This window comes from Pelodiscus sinensis, chromosome 23 (assembly GCF_049634645.1).
Source record: "Pelodiscus sinensis isolate JC-2024 chromosome 23, ASM4963464v1, whole genome shotgun sequence".
Taxonomy (NCBI): Eukaryota; Metazoa; Chordata; order Testudines; family Trionychidae; genus Pelodiscus; species Pelodiscus sinensis.
The window spans coordinates 21,400,922-21,417,282 of record NC_134733.1 but is presented as its reverse complement, the minus strand read 5'-3'; the positions used below and the strand labels follow the sequence as shown (position 1 = coordinate 21,417,282).

General features: G+C 56.9%; 1 protein-coding gene across 3 annotated transcripts in view; it reads right to left on the bottom strand.

Annotated features, from left to right (window-relative positions):
• The window catches only part of ARHGEF16 (Rho guanine nucleotide exchange factor 16), a 44,818-nt gene extending 29,592 nt beyond the window's left edge, over positions 1 to 15,226 (bottom strand). The window contains exons 1-2 of one of the 3 annotated variants that reach the window (XM_075906534.1): positions 15,088 to 15,226; positions 4,242 to 4,828 (exon numbers count right to left, since the gene is read on the bottom strand). In XM_075906534.1, coding sequence (XP_075762649.1) covers positions 4,242 to 4,802 — 561 coding nt within the window. In that variant the 5' untranslated portion in view covers positions 4,803 to 4,828; positions 15,088 to 15,226. Of the gene's footprint in view, positions 1 to 4,241; positions 4,829 to 6,695; positions 6,772 to 13,883; positions 14,015 to 15,087 lie in introns of those variants that run through there. The other 2 variants (XM_075906533.1, XM_075906535.1) reach the window with 2 other exon arrangements.
• Between the last annotated feature and the right edge of the window lie 1,135 nt (positions 15,227 to 16,361).

The following is a 16,361-nucleotide window of genomic DNA, read 5'->3' as shown; positions in this document are numbered from 1 at the left end:
ATTACCAGCACATCCCTAAGAACATAAGAATGGTCATACTGGGTCAGACCAAAGATCCATCCAGCCCAGTATCCCGCCTGCAGACAGCGGCCAATGCCAGGTGTCCCAGAGGGAGTGAATCGAACAGGTAATGATCAAGCGATCTCTCTCCTGCCATCCATCTCTACCCTCTGACAAACCGAGGCCAGGGACACCATTCCTTACCCACACTGGCTAATTGTCATTCATGGACTTAACCTCCAGGAATTTATCTAGTTCTCTTTTAAGCCCTGTTACAGTCTTAGCTTTCACAACCTCCTCAGGCAAGGAGTTCCACAGATTGATTATGCACTGTATGAAGAACAACTTCCTTTTATTTGTTTTAAACCTGCTGCCCATTAGTTTCATTTGGTGGCCCCTAGTTCTTATATTATGGGAACAAGTAAATAACTTTTCTTTGTTCACTTTCTCCACACCACTCATGATTTGATAGACCTCTATCATAGTCCCCCTTAGTTTCCTCTTTTCCAAGATGAAAAGTCCTAGTCTCTAATCTCTCCTCATATGGGACCTGTTCCAAACCCCTCATCATTTTAGTTGCCCTTCTCTGAACCTTTTCTAGTGCCAGTATATCTTTTTGAGATGAGACCACATCTGTACGCAGTATTCCAGATGTGGGCGTACCATGGATTTATATAAGGGCAATAAGATATTCTCCATTTTATTCTCTATCCCTTTTTTAATGATTCCTAACATCCTGTTTGCTTTTTTGACTGCTGCTGCACACTGCGTGAACATCTTCAGAGAACTATCCACGATGACTCCAAGATCTCTTTCCTGATTAGTTGTAGCAAAATTAGCCCCCATCATATTGTATGTCTAGTTGCTTGCTGGGCTCTTAGAGACATTTAGGGGTAAATTAGCGCTAAATAACAGCACAGAACACTGAGAGCCAGGATTGGTGGCTGTAAACTAACTTTATGGGACCGTGGGAAACTTGGTCAACCCAGGATAAGTGGACATCCAACTAACTCAAATCACTGTGGACCATGGATGTTGCCAGACCACAGACTGCGGGACTAGAGAAGTTCAGCCTGTACTCACATAAAGTCCCATCAGGCCACAAGTGGCCAGTTCCAGGGATGCATCAATGAGAAGGAGAATCAGGACAGATGTCGTCCCATTTTACCTACATCACAGGCTAGAAACAGAAACTGCTCGATTTCAAAAATATGGGGCTCAGGTCTCTTTCTCCTTTGCCTTTGGCAGATATCCCCCCAATTCTGATCTCTGGAAATCCAGTCACCTAAGCTGAATTATTCAAGATACGAGCACGAAAAAAAAATCAGGGGCCAGATCTGAAAATGCTGGGCTAAGTGAGGTGTCCAGGGTCATACAGCAAATCAGTGGCAGGACTGAGGCTAGAATGCAGGTATTCTCTCAATCATGTGGATTTGTTTTGTTTTGCTTTTTCAATTTAGTTCCTTAGAAAAGGAAGTTACCTAACCAGTTATTTAACCTAGTTATCCAGTCAATACGCACATATTTCAGGAAAAAAAATGTGAATTCCTCTGGTCTCACTTGCAAGTTTGTTTGTTTTTAATAATAATACTCAAATATAAGGGAGTGAGTCAGCTTTCATCTTGCATTACACAACTGTGGATCAGAACAGCCCTAAAGTTATCTCAGTATTTCTTTTAGCCAGCCACTGCCTCTACTTGTCACAGCACGTGCACAAACAGTATCTGTAGGTAATCAGAGAGAGCATCTGTTGTGTTCATTTCCGGGTTCCCTGCACTCTTCTACTAACACTAGCCCTGAGCAGGGTGCAAGTCTGAGAACTGACCCTGCAAACACACACATGGCTACACTGGCTGCAGGGGGCAGCTTCACTTATTAATGTGATTGGATTCTGTCTGTACTTCTAACACATTCCAGGCTGTGTTCTCTGTGCTTTCAGGGGATCTCCAGAGGTGGACAAGCTGCAGCCCGAGGGTCGCATGTGGCCTATCCGGGTTCTGTGTGCGGCCTGCGAGACATTTTGTTGACTGTTGCCCACGTGCAGGGTTGCCAGACTCCGCGGGTTTCTGTCCACGGAAATTTTTTCCCTACCGGTATTGTTAAAGGGACCCGCACATAAAGCCAGGGCAGTGAAGCGAGGTGGGTGCTGTTTGCACACAACCGTGACTGTGGGAGCCGTGCGGTCCCTCTGCAGCCAATCCAAGCACAGGGTCAGCAAAACTCTCCTGTCCCGGGAGACTGTCGTGGTTACAACAGCCTTGCGGCCCACTGAGGTGAAGGAGGGTCCTTTGTGTGGCCCGCTCACTCATCTAGATTTCCTGTCACGGGTATGTCTGTACTGTGTGCTGAAATACGTTGTTGTGCTTAACCACCAGTCAGTACAGCTAGCTACCCAGCCCCTCCCCACCAGCTGTTATTGCACACTTGTGCAAAGCACTTCAAAACAAGCAGCTGCTCTCTGTCTTCGATGCGACTGAGTGAACGAAGGAGCCAGATAGCGCACGAGCTGATGTCAGAACAGCTGGATCACGGCCCTCCCAAAGCATGAGTCACCACATTACATCAGCTACACACAGCCTGGTCTTACCCCCACCGATCCCCACCACCTTGCCAAAGGAGCTTAGTAGCTAAAACTGAACCAGGACTGATCTCCTACCCCACCTCCCAAGCCCCAATTCGGAAAGGCACAGCTGTTCAGATGGTGCATCTCATTTCATCTCAACCAAGGATGTGCAACAGCCCAGCTGCAGAAGATGCTCAAGGCGGCACACATGGCGAAGACGCACCGGAAGCCTGGGAGTTAGTTTATTTATTGTACTTTGGCCTCTCCCCCCTTCCTGGCCATATTTAGGGTTCAAACGGCCGTAATGAAAGCCACTTGAGGGAAGTGGTATCTGAGAAGTCGGATTAGCTAATGGGAGAGGGGGAGGGGGTGGAAGCGTTTGGATGGTTTATGTTTTTGCCAATTTCACGAGTCAAAGCAAGGGGCTGGAAATCAGACCCCGGCCCTCTTGGCTGTAAGTACGTACTTTAAAGAATGGGTTGGCCTGGGAAAGAGCAGGATGCTTGGACACTGAGAGAAGGCAGCAAAAAGGGCCCGCAGTCCTTCCAGCGCACCGAGTATCGTAGAATCATAGAATCCCAGGGCTGGAAGAGACCTCACAAGGGCATCGAGTCCAGCCCCCTGCTCTAGGCAGGACCAACCCCAACTAAACCAACCCAGCCAGGGCTTTGTCAAGCCGAGACTTAACCTCCAGGGATGGAGACTCCCCCCGCTCCCCAGGGAACCCAGCCCAGCGCTTCCCCACCCTCCTAGTGAGTACGGCGGCTCTTCAAAAGCAGGGCCAAGGCGTCAACCGTGCGAGCAGCGTGATCACCAGCAACCTACGCCCATGGGAAGCAGGGGCTTTTCCCAGCCTGTATCGCCCTGGGGACTAACCCCCAGCCAGGGGGGCGGCAGAACCGGAGGAGGAAACGGCAGAGTCGCGAGCTCTGGAAACCAGCGATTGGGGGGCGACTAGAGGACTCAAGGCAGAGACGCCCTGTCCCTGCTGGTCAGCGCCCCGCTGAATTGGGCAGATAGAACAAACCTCTTCCCTGAGATATGGCCAGGCAGCTGATGGAGTCTGTCCAGACAGATGAAGCAGAGCTTATTATCTAGAGCAGGGCTGGGCAAGATGGGGGCATCAGGCCGCTTACTATTCACATCCCGCTGCTCGCGCCACTGAATTTCCAGGCGGTGGCTCAGGCAGCAGGATCCTATTGAAATGGCTCCCGGCTGCGGTGCCACCCCGACAGGGCTGGACCATGCGCTTTTTAAATAGCCAGGGGGCTGCCAGGCAAAGGGGCAGCAGCAGGGCCAGGAGCCACGAGCCCTTTGCTGGGTTTTTAAGTCAAAGCCTCCAGGCCTAGACAACTCTGGGGGTAGGCTGGTCTCCAGCCCCGCCCCTTCCACAGGAGGCCCCGCCCCTTCCGGGGGTGGAGTCGGCCCAAGACCATGTCCCAAAATTCATGAAGTGGCCCCCCTGTGAAAATTACCGCCCACCCTGATCTAGAGCAGAAGCCCCATGGGGGAGGGGCCATTTTGTTCGGTTTGTACAGCACCGAGCGCCATGAGCTCGGCTCCTGGGGCAGAGGCATTGCGATCACCAATCACCTTTTGTTCAGGGAAGGGCAGATGGGGAATGCCGCGGGTGATGCTCGTGTGGCAGGGGGGCCGGGAAGCCCAGCATGGGGCCTACCTTGGTTCTCCCCGGGCTGCGGGCCGGTTGCACGCGGGTGTCCTCTGCTGAGGGCTTCAGGGTGGCAACGCCCTTCGAAGGCTCCAGCGCCTCGGTGTTCTCGACCTCCTTCATGGCCGCCCGGTACGACGTGTTCCGCAGGTTGCGCTTGAGCCCCTCGCCAGAATCCAACTCCAAGTCGAAGTCGTCCACAGACATGCTGGGGGCGGACATCCGCTTGAGGTCGCAGCGAGCCGCCTCTCGACTTAGCGTGGCCGCGGCGAAGCTCTGGTGGCGGGCAGGGGTCTTGGATTTGGTGGACACGGCCAAGCTTTTGGGGATCAGCTGCTGGGTGCCCATCTTGAGCGCGGCCGGGCTCTCGGTGCTGAGGATGACGCGACGGGGCTCGGTCGGGGACGGGGAGCGCTGGGCCGCGAACGAGCCATTGTCCAGGGCTGCCCGGGAGCTGCGTTTCCCAGGGGGAGAGGTCCCGTCGTCATCTGGCCGCAGCTCGGCTTGGAACTTGTGCTCCAGGAGAAGGGCCTTGTCACCCATGGAGCTGTCTGAGTGCCTATGAGACATGCTGGCGCTGTGGGGAGCCGGGCACCCTGCAAAGAGAACAGACAAGACACAAGGCTTAGGGTCTAGCTCTTCCCTCTTCCAGGGGAATGGAAGACCCACAACCAACAGAAAGGGGTCTCCCAGACTGGATGGGATGGGTTGGTTGTCAAGAAGCAAGCAAACATCTCCCTGCCCACCCCCCACATTTGCTGCCTTTTGCTAACACAGGAGAAAATAAAATCTCCTCAAGACTGACGGTAAACAAGGGCGCAAGCCAGTCGCGGACGTTTGTGATGGGAGAAAGTATGAAAAAAACCCCACTCGACAAATGAATCCATACACAGAACAGCAGGCCTGGCAAAACCCAACAAGGCATCACATGATTTGACTGGCTAGTTATTATCAGGGCTCGACAACCGTGGCGAAAACCCACTCGCCAGCCCTGTACCGCGCATGTGCCAGACCCGCACCACGTGTGCGCGCACTGCCGATGAACGGGGCGACCGGCTGAAATCTACTTGTCACAGGTGAGTAGATAAGTGGATTTGTTGAGCCCTGGTTCTTATAGTTCGCTAACACCTCAGGCGACTGGTGTCTGCTGGGGGTGGGGTTGTGCAGGGAGGTGATGCCCAGAGGAACAGCGGGATGGTTTGTGGGGAACACCCGATGTAGCAATTCAAATGTTGCCAGGGACACTGGGGTAGGTACACCGCCCACGTGCTACCACGAGTCACTTCTGGCCAACACCTTGATGTTCCAACTCAGGTCGTGAGCCGGTCATGCTAGGCCTTGCACACACGGGCAGTGAGTGGCCGGCCCTGCCTCAGGGGAATCTGGAAGCACCAGCTCAGGGAAGCTGAAGGAAGGAAGAGAGAAACGGATGTGGAAGTACCACAGCCGGGCCTCGCACACAGCCCACGAGCTGACCAGAAATAAACGAGTCAAAAACGGACCCCGAGAGCTGCCTCCATTATCCGAGTGCCAACAGCCGGACCCCCGCTAATTGACGACGGCTGAGTTCTGCTACAGCAACCTCTGGCCAAGTAGCCGCGTGGGCCCGAGTGAAACCCAGGAGCTGCGGGGCCACGCAGGTGACAACGCGCATCCTTTCGAAAACAAGGAGCATAAAGGAGCTGTTTGTTCCCCCATCAAAACCTCCTCTGTGAAAAACCGGAGACTAACAACACAGCCCCATGTTACATCCCAGTCACCATTATCCTCCGGGAGCTTCCGAATACAGGCCATTATTGTTCCTACTCCTGGGCCTTTCCTCTCCCCCCCTCAAGCACGGAACGGGAGAGGCAAATCCCTGCCCCCACGGAGCCCGGGGACAAGGAGGGAGTGCCCCACACACCGTCCTTTACACACGGGTTCTACCTGGCCGCCCCGGCCGCACCTTGAGTCTCCCACCTTTTAATGTGGCATCATTCAAAGGAAAGGAAAGTCTCTGCGGAAGGGACCCTTGTTCTCACCCAGATGGGAAGCAACCAGGAATTCCAGGGCTGGAGCTGTGCACTCAGGTCTTGGCTGACATGATGTAGCCAAGGATCAGAAGTATCAGGTAGACTTAAGATACCGAGAAGAAATACAGAAGAATTAATTCATGTTGTACCACCCACCACTGTATTTACCGTCACAGCTTTAGGTCCCATCAATCGCACCCTCACTGGCCACTTCCCAGCTCTCCCATTGACCAGGAGCAACAACACGTGGCCAGCGGGAGCTGAGACCGCCAGTACCTGCAGCCGTGCAGGTAAATATAGTGGCAGCGGCCCACCAGGAGCTAACCCTGGCAAACTGTCACCATGTTATTGCCCACCCCGATTACAGGCACTGGAAAAAGTTCAGAAAAGGGCAACAAAAATAGTGAAGGTTTGGAACGGGTGCCACCGGGAGGGCAGAAAAGAAACACACCTGGTCCCTGCTGAAAGTTCTCTCCTCACACGTTCGCACAGCGCCTAGCGCAGCGCGCCGCCGTCCCCGCCGCTACTGCAAGACAAACACCACTCCTGCCAGCACTGGGCAGCCCCTCCCTTCCCTGCTAAGGAGGGAAAGGCGCACACAGCCCACACCCTGACTAGCGGGCAAAAAAAGAGGTTTGGCCAGTCTGGTTGGATTTAAAACTCTGCCATTTCCTTGGCTCCACTCCAGGGCTGATGTCAACTAGAGCAAGGGCCAGGTCTGTGCTCCAAGCGGGAAACGAGGAGGATGATTCGGATGCAACCATCACCTGCTGTCCTTGCCCTTCGCTTCCCGCACCCTTCCCTGCTCCACTACTGCCGCCCTGGGGGAATCCACACCGCGATGCGACCGCTGCTCTAGAAAGGGGGCGCCTCAGCTCCATCCCCCACTCCCCAAAGGAACCAGCTGCCTCTAGAGCCATTTGGAAAGTCAGCCACGGACCCTGTGTGCAAAGTCCAACTTTGGGGTGACCCGAGGTGGCTGCCACTTGCAAATAGAAGACACCCTCCTCCCCGGCATACTGCTTTTCCTAGAGGTGCTAACGGGGTGGGCAACACAACCAGTGCCCTTCTGCTCACACCCCTTTTCCCCCCAGTCCATGACAGCTGGAAAAAAAAAACCCTCGCTCCAAATTGTCCAGACTGAGGTTCCATTGTGCCGAGCCATTCCCTACAGGAAATGGAGGGCAAGACTTGAAACATCGGCTTCTTTATGCGCACTGGCAGCACAACAAGTCAGCCCGGTCCACAAAAGCCGGCCTGATGGAGAGAGGCTGCTCATTTTCTTCTGCTTGGCCAGTGTGCCGCCAAGTCCCCTGCGGGGGGAGAAAAATAAAACAGGCCTGCTCCCTCCGCTGGCACAGGGGATGTCAAATCCTGTTTAACTGGCTTATCTGCGTGGTCAGGCGCTGTGGTCCGGACACTGGAGCAGCCCTTGCCTTCAGCAGGGAGCTGCTTTGGCCCCCACCGGTGAATGGTTAACGGTTAACCGGGACTAGTAAGTATCACCTGTTGGGGTTAACCGGTTAACCTTTCACATCCCTGGTTGGCACAGGGTGTGCTGAAGCGTAAGGACCTGTTTAACCACAGTGGAAATAAGGCAGCTAACAGAGAGTGCGAAACAGGAACGCCAGCTACTTGCAGCCTCCAGCCCTCCCCAGGGCGAGTGCCCCGAGAAAGGTGGGTTCTGCTGTTCTGAGCCCGGACCTCAGAACCAAGAGCTCCTGAGTTGTCATCCCAGTTCTGACACTGAGTCACTGTGTGACCTCTGGCTTGTCACTTCACCTCTGGGGGAGGGAAACAGGCACAGTAGGGAAGAGCAGCACGCCGAAGTAAGAACAACGGGCCCATGCCACGAGGTAGGGTCTGACTTCTGATGCCCTCACAACGGGTCCTATTCTGAACGCTTCTGTACTTCCTTTATAGGACAGTCCCTTAATGCCTCTTTGTGGGGGCATGTTGGGGTCCCCCCGATCCTGCAGCCCTGTAGCAGCAAGAACAGAATCCTCCCGCCAGTAGAACAGGGAGGGTTTATTGCTTCTCCAGGATTCAGCACGGCACAGATGTGATGTGGTTAGAGGAGTGAAGGCCAGGATGCCTCAGACCCCTGAGATTAGGGGGTCCATCGCCTCTCCCCTTAAACCCTCAGTCCTCTAGTTAGGTTGTTCCCTTCATGTTTTCCAGCCAGCAACTGACCCCCCTTCCTCCCACACTCACTTTTCCTTAGTTCCCTGGCTGCCCTCAACCGGTCTGACCGGTTGGGTCTCTGTCTACCTGACTTAGGCAGCCCACCCCCTGGGTAGTGCTCACAGGCAAAGGCCAGTAGGGGTCATCCACAGCCCACAACACAGCAACCAGCAAGGCTCTGACACTACATCACAACATGTGGGCGAGTCAGTGGGAATCACACGTCATAGCACAGGGGGGCAATGGGTTATAGAGCAGACAGCACCTCCGCTACGCCACACTCTTCCCCACTGCTTGGAAATCGACAAGGGCCCTGTGCAGTACCCTCCCAGCCTGCAGACGCTCACAGACGTGCCTTAAATCACACGAGCAGCCCCTTGGACGTCAGCGGGACACCTTGTGAGTGCTAAGTCCGTGCCCACGTGTTCACAGGCTCCCTGCACAGGGCTGCATTCTGGAGCATTTGTGCTCGAGTCCAGTTACACAGACCCACCAGTGACTTACCAGCTACCACTCACCAGACCCATCCTTACCCAGTCTCTGGGTGTAACGCGGACAGGCGGAACCGAACCCACGGCCTCTGGAGCATAGTGCATGAGCCTCTACAGCTTGAGCTCCAGAACCAGGCACAGGGACCATCAGGGAGGAGGGAGAAAGGAGAAGCAGTGTGATGGCATGTCATGGTCCCCCACCTCCTGCACCCCCGTAGCGGCACGAACAGACTCCACCAGCCAGTAGAATAGAGGCAGTTTATTGCTTCTCCAGGATACAGCACAGCACAGGTGTAATCTGGTTACAGGAACTGGGGCTAGAAGGCCTCAGTGCCCCCCCTTTGAGATGGGTGTGGCTGGGCCCTACAATCCCAGCCCCCTCCCTAGCTCCTTCTCCCCTGCTTCCCAGACCGCAACTAAAATCTGTCCCTTCCAGCCCTGCCCCCCAGCCAGGGGCAGCATTCCACCTTCCTTTGTTCCTCTCCCTGGGGGGTAGCTGGTAGGACAGGTTACCTCCCTGTCCCATCAGCTACTCCGCTGGGCCGTGGTACAGACAGCAGCCAGTGGGGTCACCCACAGCCCAAGCCCAGCAACCAGCAAGGTACCCCCACTATGACACAAGCAGCTTCTCAGATCAGCTGAACTGGTCAGGAACCAGCAGGCACTGCGGGAACATACCTCCAGGGCACTGATGCCATTCCAGCCTGGCCTTCCCTAATGCAACGCTCCAACAGGCCTCCTCATGTCACTGGGCCCCCCGGCTGGAGAATGGGGTGTTTCCAGTGGGCGGGGCAGCAGCTGGTTCTGAAGGGGCACAGCTCTGCCCTCTGGCAAAGGGGACCAAGGCAGGGCTTGGCCTCAGAGATGCTAATCTCACCCAGCGGGCCACACTGCATGGGACAGGCCTCCAGAACAGGGGTGGGCAGGGTACAGCCTGAGGGCCAGATCCGGCCCACGGCCTGCCCCACTGGGACCCTCAGGCAGCTACCGCAGCTCCGGGTCACTCAAAGTGACTGGCTGAGGGTGGGGAGTGGAACTTCGCGTGCTACCCCCGCCCCCAGCACAATCATCTCAGCTCCCATTGGCTGGAACTCTCCCCCGAGCTAGAATCCTCTCCTGCACCCCTCCCCCTCCCCAACCCCTGGCCCCAGGCTCTACACCCCCCCAAACCCCTCTCCTAGGCCAGAATCCTCTCCTGCATCCATAGCCCCCCCGGACCCTGCACCCCAATCCCCTGCCCCAGATCACCACCCGCTCCTTCACCTAAACGCCCTCTCAGACCCCACACCCCCTCCTGCACCCCAATCTCTTACCTGACCTCCCTTCTGCTCCCAACCTCTGCCCCAGACCCCGCACCCCCCATAGAAAAGTGTGGCCCTTGACCACTTACCAAAATCTTGGAGCAGTCGTCCCCCCCATCAAAAATTACCGCCAACCCCTGCTCCAGAGCCCAGACCTACTCACCCAGCCCCTCTGATCACATTTGGGTACCTACGAAAGGCCAGTTTCAGGAGTTAGTCTCATTTAAGTTTGCTTATGTGCGGAAGGGGACTCAGAAACAACCCCCCAGACACATGGTGCAGAGGTGGGATAAAGCTCCCGGTTCAAACCGATCTCGTTTTGTTTTTCTACTTGGCTGTCACAGAAAAGCAGGAGCTGTTCTGCAGAGGCTACACAGAGAGGGATCAGACAGGGACAGGAGAAGGAATGTTTGCTGCTGGGCTGGGCTGGGCTGTTCTCTATGCCTTGGGGCATAAACTGGTTGCTAGCAGGGATCAAGAAGGAATTTCCTTCCCATCCTCCCCTGGACAGAATTAGATGCTTTTCTCTTTCTTCCGCAAGGTATCACAACTGGAAGCAATGGGACACCAGACCAGATGAGCTAATCAGCATCCCTGTGTCAATTCCAGACAGACGAAATTCACTAACAAGTCTTGGAACATAGCATGTGCCCTAGGAGTCTGAAAACTCCATTATACAATTAGGCCCATTACACAGGGCTGGGATTCCCTCCTGACCAGAGATCCACTTGGTCCCTGAAGCATGAGCTTGGATCACGCTTGTATCAACAGAAACAAAAAACAGGACTGTGTAGCACTTTAAAGACTAACAAGATGGTTTAATAGGTGATGAGCTTTCGTGGGCCAGACCCACAAAAGCTCATCGCCTATTAAATTATCTTGTTAATCTTTAAAGTGCTACACAGTCCTGTTTTTTGTTTCAGCTGCACCAGACTAACACGGCTACATTTCTACCACTATTCTTGTATCAACAGACATCGCTGACATTGCTGGTTGCCAAATAACCTGAACCCCCGGTAAAATCGAGTTCCTGGCCTTGCCAATAATCTCCTAGCAGAATACAGACACACTACTCTGCTAATTACCCTATGGTCAGCGACAGTTTAGCAACAGAGCCAGGAGTTAACTCTGCCACAGCCCTCCCCTGCGTGCAGTCATTAACAGTGGGATGGCTACAGTCCTTCAGAGCTAAGACCACTGTTTTGTCTGCACCGAGTTCCGGCCATGCCACGTCACACAAGGAGCGGAGAGCCCTTGCAGGAACACCTGCAGCGCGTTCACAGTTCAATAGCTGCCCAGGAGAGAGCGGAGCCTCTCCCTGAAGTTTGCTCAGTGGAAGCAGGGAGGGAGAGGCGGGTCAGCACCAGAGATTGCAGAGTTAAGATGGCAGTAAATAGAGACGTGCTTTGCTGCTCCATACCTACCATGTGGGGTCCGCACTGCGGCCATCGCCAACAAACAGCGCCTCGCTGCCCCACTGCTCCCAGCTGTCCTCCTCAGTAAGAGGCGTCTGTCTCATTTAAGTTTGCATATGAGCAGAGCAAGGACGGAAACAACCCCCCAAACACACCGTACAGAACTAGGATAAAACCAAACGCAAACACTGTACATGATGGAATCCACATCAAGCCGGGGAGCCCCCGGCCCCAGCACCTAGGCCGATTACCAGGAGAGCCAAATGACCATTTCCCAAATAGGGAGGGAAACCGAACACCAACAGATCTGCATCCACACCAGAGGTTGGACCACTGGAACGATGCTAGTAAAAAAGAAAACTCACAGCCCTAAGCCAACCAGTTCTGTTGGTGCAAAACCACACGTACAGAGTTAGACCCGGCTTTCCCGTCTACCTACGGTGGCTAGATGCTGACACCGAACGACCACAGAATCCGGAACCACGAACTGAAGCTCTCTTGTCTTAGCCATTAGTAGCTATGCCACGAAGGGAGTCACGAGGTTGGACCATCACTTGTATATAAACTCACATTGCACCTCTCCACGCTGCTGTTCCCAGAGCTCAGGAAACCTGCCACTCTGAGAACGGGCGATGGCGAAAGCCAATATCAAGCAGAGTTCTACAAAAACCTGAGTGGATGCTCTACACAAACACGGCTATAAACACACCCAAAGGGCTTTGCCAAAGATTTTAGCAGGTTTCTCTGGTAATTCTCCAGCCTCTCCCAGTTTTGTGGCTACCAGCACGGAAGCAGGGGCTTTCAAGTTTTACACAAAGGTATGCTTAGGATGCAGAGACTTCCAGTATATCCCAAAAGCAGGGACAAGGCGGTGATAGAAAGCGACCAGTGTTCCCTCTAAATTTTCCACCCATGAGCAGAATAAATTTTATGTGCACCAAGACATGCGCAAATGTGCACCACTAATAGAACCACATGCTGTCGGCTGTGGGCACTCTGCTAATCAGCTAGGTAGCATTTGAATCTCTTCTGGGTGGCCACCCACTCAGCTTACCAGGCACACTGGAAGTGACACCGCGGCACACCATAACTAGCCTGAGAGCACTGCAGAATAGCCATCCGCTGCTCCAAATGTCTACCCAATTGCACACTCTCAGCATCCAGGAGTGACTCCGGAGCGACAGGGCAAACAGTGTGTGAACCCAAAGGGAAAGTGATAAGAGCAGGCAACACCCCTCGCTCTCAGTGAGCACTTTTCACCCACGTCTCTCTTTGCAGCCTCAGTTCTGTTTTCTCTGGTTTAGAAACCGGTAAGTCCCCTCCTGCCAAAGGTCACCCTGCAAAGCAGAGGCAAAACCAGGAACCGAACCCAGGGCTCCCAAGGCCCAGCACAGTGTGCTATCCGTGGGCAGTGGCACCCGGGACACTTTTCACAAGGGCCAGGCCCTTCCAGGGTACAGGGCGTCGCCGGCGTAAGTCTCCCCGGGATACACCTGCTCCGCACTGAAGTCGCCCACAGTGGGAGGAACAGACGCGTTTCCAAGTGCTCCCAGCCCCGCTCTTAGGTCGCACAAAACCCCAAACAACACAACAATGTGTGCAAATGGAAGTGGGGGGAGGGGGAAGTCCCACTTTCCTGTTTCACTAGAGGCCCAAGCGTTTTGGACGTAGCTTGGACGTACAGCGAGGGCGCCCATAACAGCATCTCTCCGGTTTGGCCTGGGGGACCCTGCCTGGTGCCAGGGAGTGGGGGGGAGGGGGGTCTTGGTTTGGGGGCCCGCTCAAATGGGGGTGCCCCAGCAAACTGCCCCTTCCCCCAGGGCCGGCCCACAACATTTTGGCACCTGAGGAGGGGCGCTCCAATGACCCCCCCCCGCCCCCTCGCTTGGGCAAAACTTTGGAAGGTCTCACTTCCCTGGGTCCTGGTGCCCCCCCCAGTTCGCCTCCTGGTAAGGCCAGCCCTGGCTCCCCCCACCCTGCCCCATGCAGAGGCAGCGGGGCCCCCAGGCCCTAGCCCACCGCACGGCCCCTGCCACCCCGCCGAGGGCCCGCAGCAGCCGCAGCCCGGGGGCCCAGCGCATGGCGGGGAGCCCCCGGCGGCACCACTCCCCGGGCCGGGGGAAGCGGGGACCCCTCGGCGCAGCTCAGGACGCGGGGCCCCGTGTTCGCTGCTCCGGCCGGGCCGTGCAGGGAGGCGGCCCCGCCCCAGCCCCGGCGCCCCCTGCCCGGCCGGGCGCCCCCCTCCTACCTGCGCGGCGAGCCAGGTCAGCGGCGGCCCGGAGCCTCCATCGCCGCCGGGCAGGTGCGTCCCGGGCAGAGCGCGGCGGCTGCGGGCGGGCAGGGAGCAGCGCTCGGCGGAGCCCCACCCCGGCTCGGCTCGGCTCGGCCCGCCCCGGGGGTGGGGCCGCCACCTGCCAGCCCGGCCCCGCCAGCCCGGGTACCCTGCAGCCGGGGTCGTGCCTGTGCTCGGCGCTGCGCGTCTGGGCAGCCCCGCGCTGGGAGCCTCTGGGCGCCCTAGGTTTGGGGGCCCCCCTCAAATGGGGGTCCCAGGGGAACTGCCCTTTGCCCTGCCTGCCGCAGACCGCTGCGCCCCACGGCTGCCTGGTCCATGGCTCCCTGCCACAGCAGCGGCCGCATGGGGGGTGCCCCCGAAGTGGGGCGGCGCGGGCTTGGCAGCCAACGCAGCTGGCGAGGCCGAATCAGGGAATCTGAGCTTTAGGGTGCCCCCCTAGGGTCGCCCCCTCTCTCTCCAGGGCCGAAACAAGCCTGAAGAGGTGTCGATAGGGGCCGGGGAGGCGCCCACCCCAGAGACAAAGACGGGCCCCAAGTGTGTCACCCGAAGCCGGACAACCCATCCCGAGTCCTCAGCCATTTCTGAGAGGGGGGTTGGCTCTGGCAGCCGCCAGCCTCCCGTGCCAGGACCGGCCTTGTGCGTCCGCCGTCCCTGCAGGGCCAGGGGACCCCCACCGTGGCCACGGAGCAAAGTCCTGGCTGCAGCCGGGCCGCAGCGTGGGAAGCAGGAGTTTGGGAGAAAGTCCCGTAAAATCGTAGGGTGGCGGGTGGGGAATGGCCTTGCCCCTTGTGGAAATACAGGCGGCCGCGCTGGCCTTGGCCAGGCCCAGGCTTTGGGCCTTAGACGGCATTGGAACTGAATGGGGCGTGACACTGAATCAAGGTTTGCTCCTGTTCCTAGCAGCCGGAGTGGAGGGTGCGATGCCCAGTGCCCTGCTGCGCCAGTGTCTCCTTCATCCCCCTGCGCGCTAGTGAGTAGGGGCGCAAAACCCCATGTCAACTGGTACCTGGGTACAGGCTTAACTGCCTGTCCCCCCATGGATGGGGGAGGGGGTGTGCGCTGGAGCAGCCCTCGCCCCCCACAGCTAGGCATGGTGGGCCCGGCTGAGGGGCTGCTCCGGGCCCTGGTTCACTAGGTATGTTGGGAAGGCAATGCTTACCAGCTAACCCTTTCCTTCCCTAGGACTGAGCGTAAATCGCTCTTGCTGCTCGGCAGGGAGGGAGAAGGCGAATTCCCAGGGGGGGCAGTGCGGCCCGGCTTCACCCAGGCAGAAAGACCAAGCCAGGTGCTGGGCAGGGGTGTATCCGGTTCCAGGGAGTGTCCTCCGAGGGCAGAGCTCCTGAAAGAACCTGCAGGCGCCACTCCAGCTGCATCCCTGCCCGGGCGGCCATAGCAGTGGAAGTCTGCCCCCTGCTGCTCCCAGCTCTGCACTGCAGAGATTTCCCCACGGGGGGGGGGGGGGGGGGGGCTGGAACAATGTGTGTAGTGGGGGAGTCCCGTCCCTGCTCCTGGGGTCCGCTCTCCCAAGCCGTCCTCTCACTGCCAGGCTCAGCTTCCCCTCACCAACGCGGATCCTCCACTTTCTCCCCGGCGCCAGCGCCCAAGGCGTCTGCTCAGCCGGGATTCCCGGCCGCGAGCAGCTCTCACCACCAGGCCCGTTTCAGCTCCCATCCAACCTAGGGACCGAATAGTGTAATCAATTAACTGATTAATGCTTATCGGTTAATGCTGTAGACTACACGCGTCCCCCCACCCCACTTGCCAGTACGTTTTTTAGCAGGCTGGCCAGCTCAGTCCTGGCTCACGCTGGGTCCGGGACCAACCCTCGCTGCAGCTCTGCATTTAAAGTGAATTAGCAGCCAGGCGGGCAGGCAACCCGCCTCAGTTCTGGCTCATGCTGGATCCAGGAGCTCAGACTGCCCCCTCCTCCCGGACAGGGGCTGCTACCTCCCTGCGCTGTATCCGAGGCAGCAGTGCGGGGCAACAGGCAGCTGGTTTTTAAACTGGCTCCCCTCATGGACCAGCTCCCGCCTGGTACCCCGCGGCATGGCAGGGGGCTCCTCAGGAGTGGGGCCAGAGCGCACTGGCTGCCGGCCCCGCCCCTGGGGACTATCGAATAGTCGAGTAACCGATAAGAATTCACGAGGTTAATGGACTATTCAATGAACCGATATTTAACATCCCTAAGTCAACCCGGGTCCTCCTGCCGCTCTTGGCCAAATGGCTCCGGTTGCTTGTCTCTCCCTAAGAGCCAGGCAGCTCTCCCCCACCGCTGCTGTGTCCGGTTCCCTCTGCCTCCCTCCCTCTCAGGCCTGCTGCCCTCTCTCAAGCCTCCCTGAAGGGTCCCAGGCAGGCAGCCTCTCCTTAGAAGGCCACTAGTCGAATCATCACAAGACGGGAAGGAGGCTTTCACGGGGAGGAAGAATTGGCAAT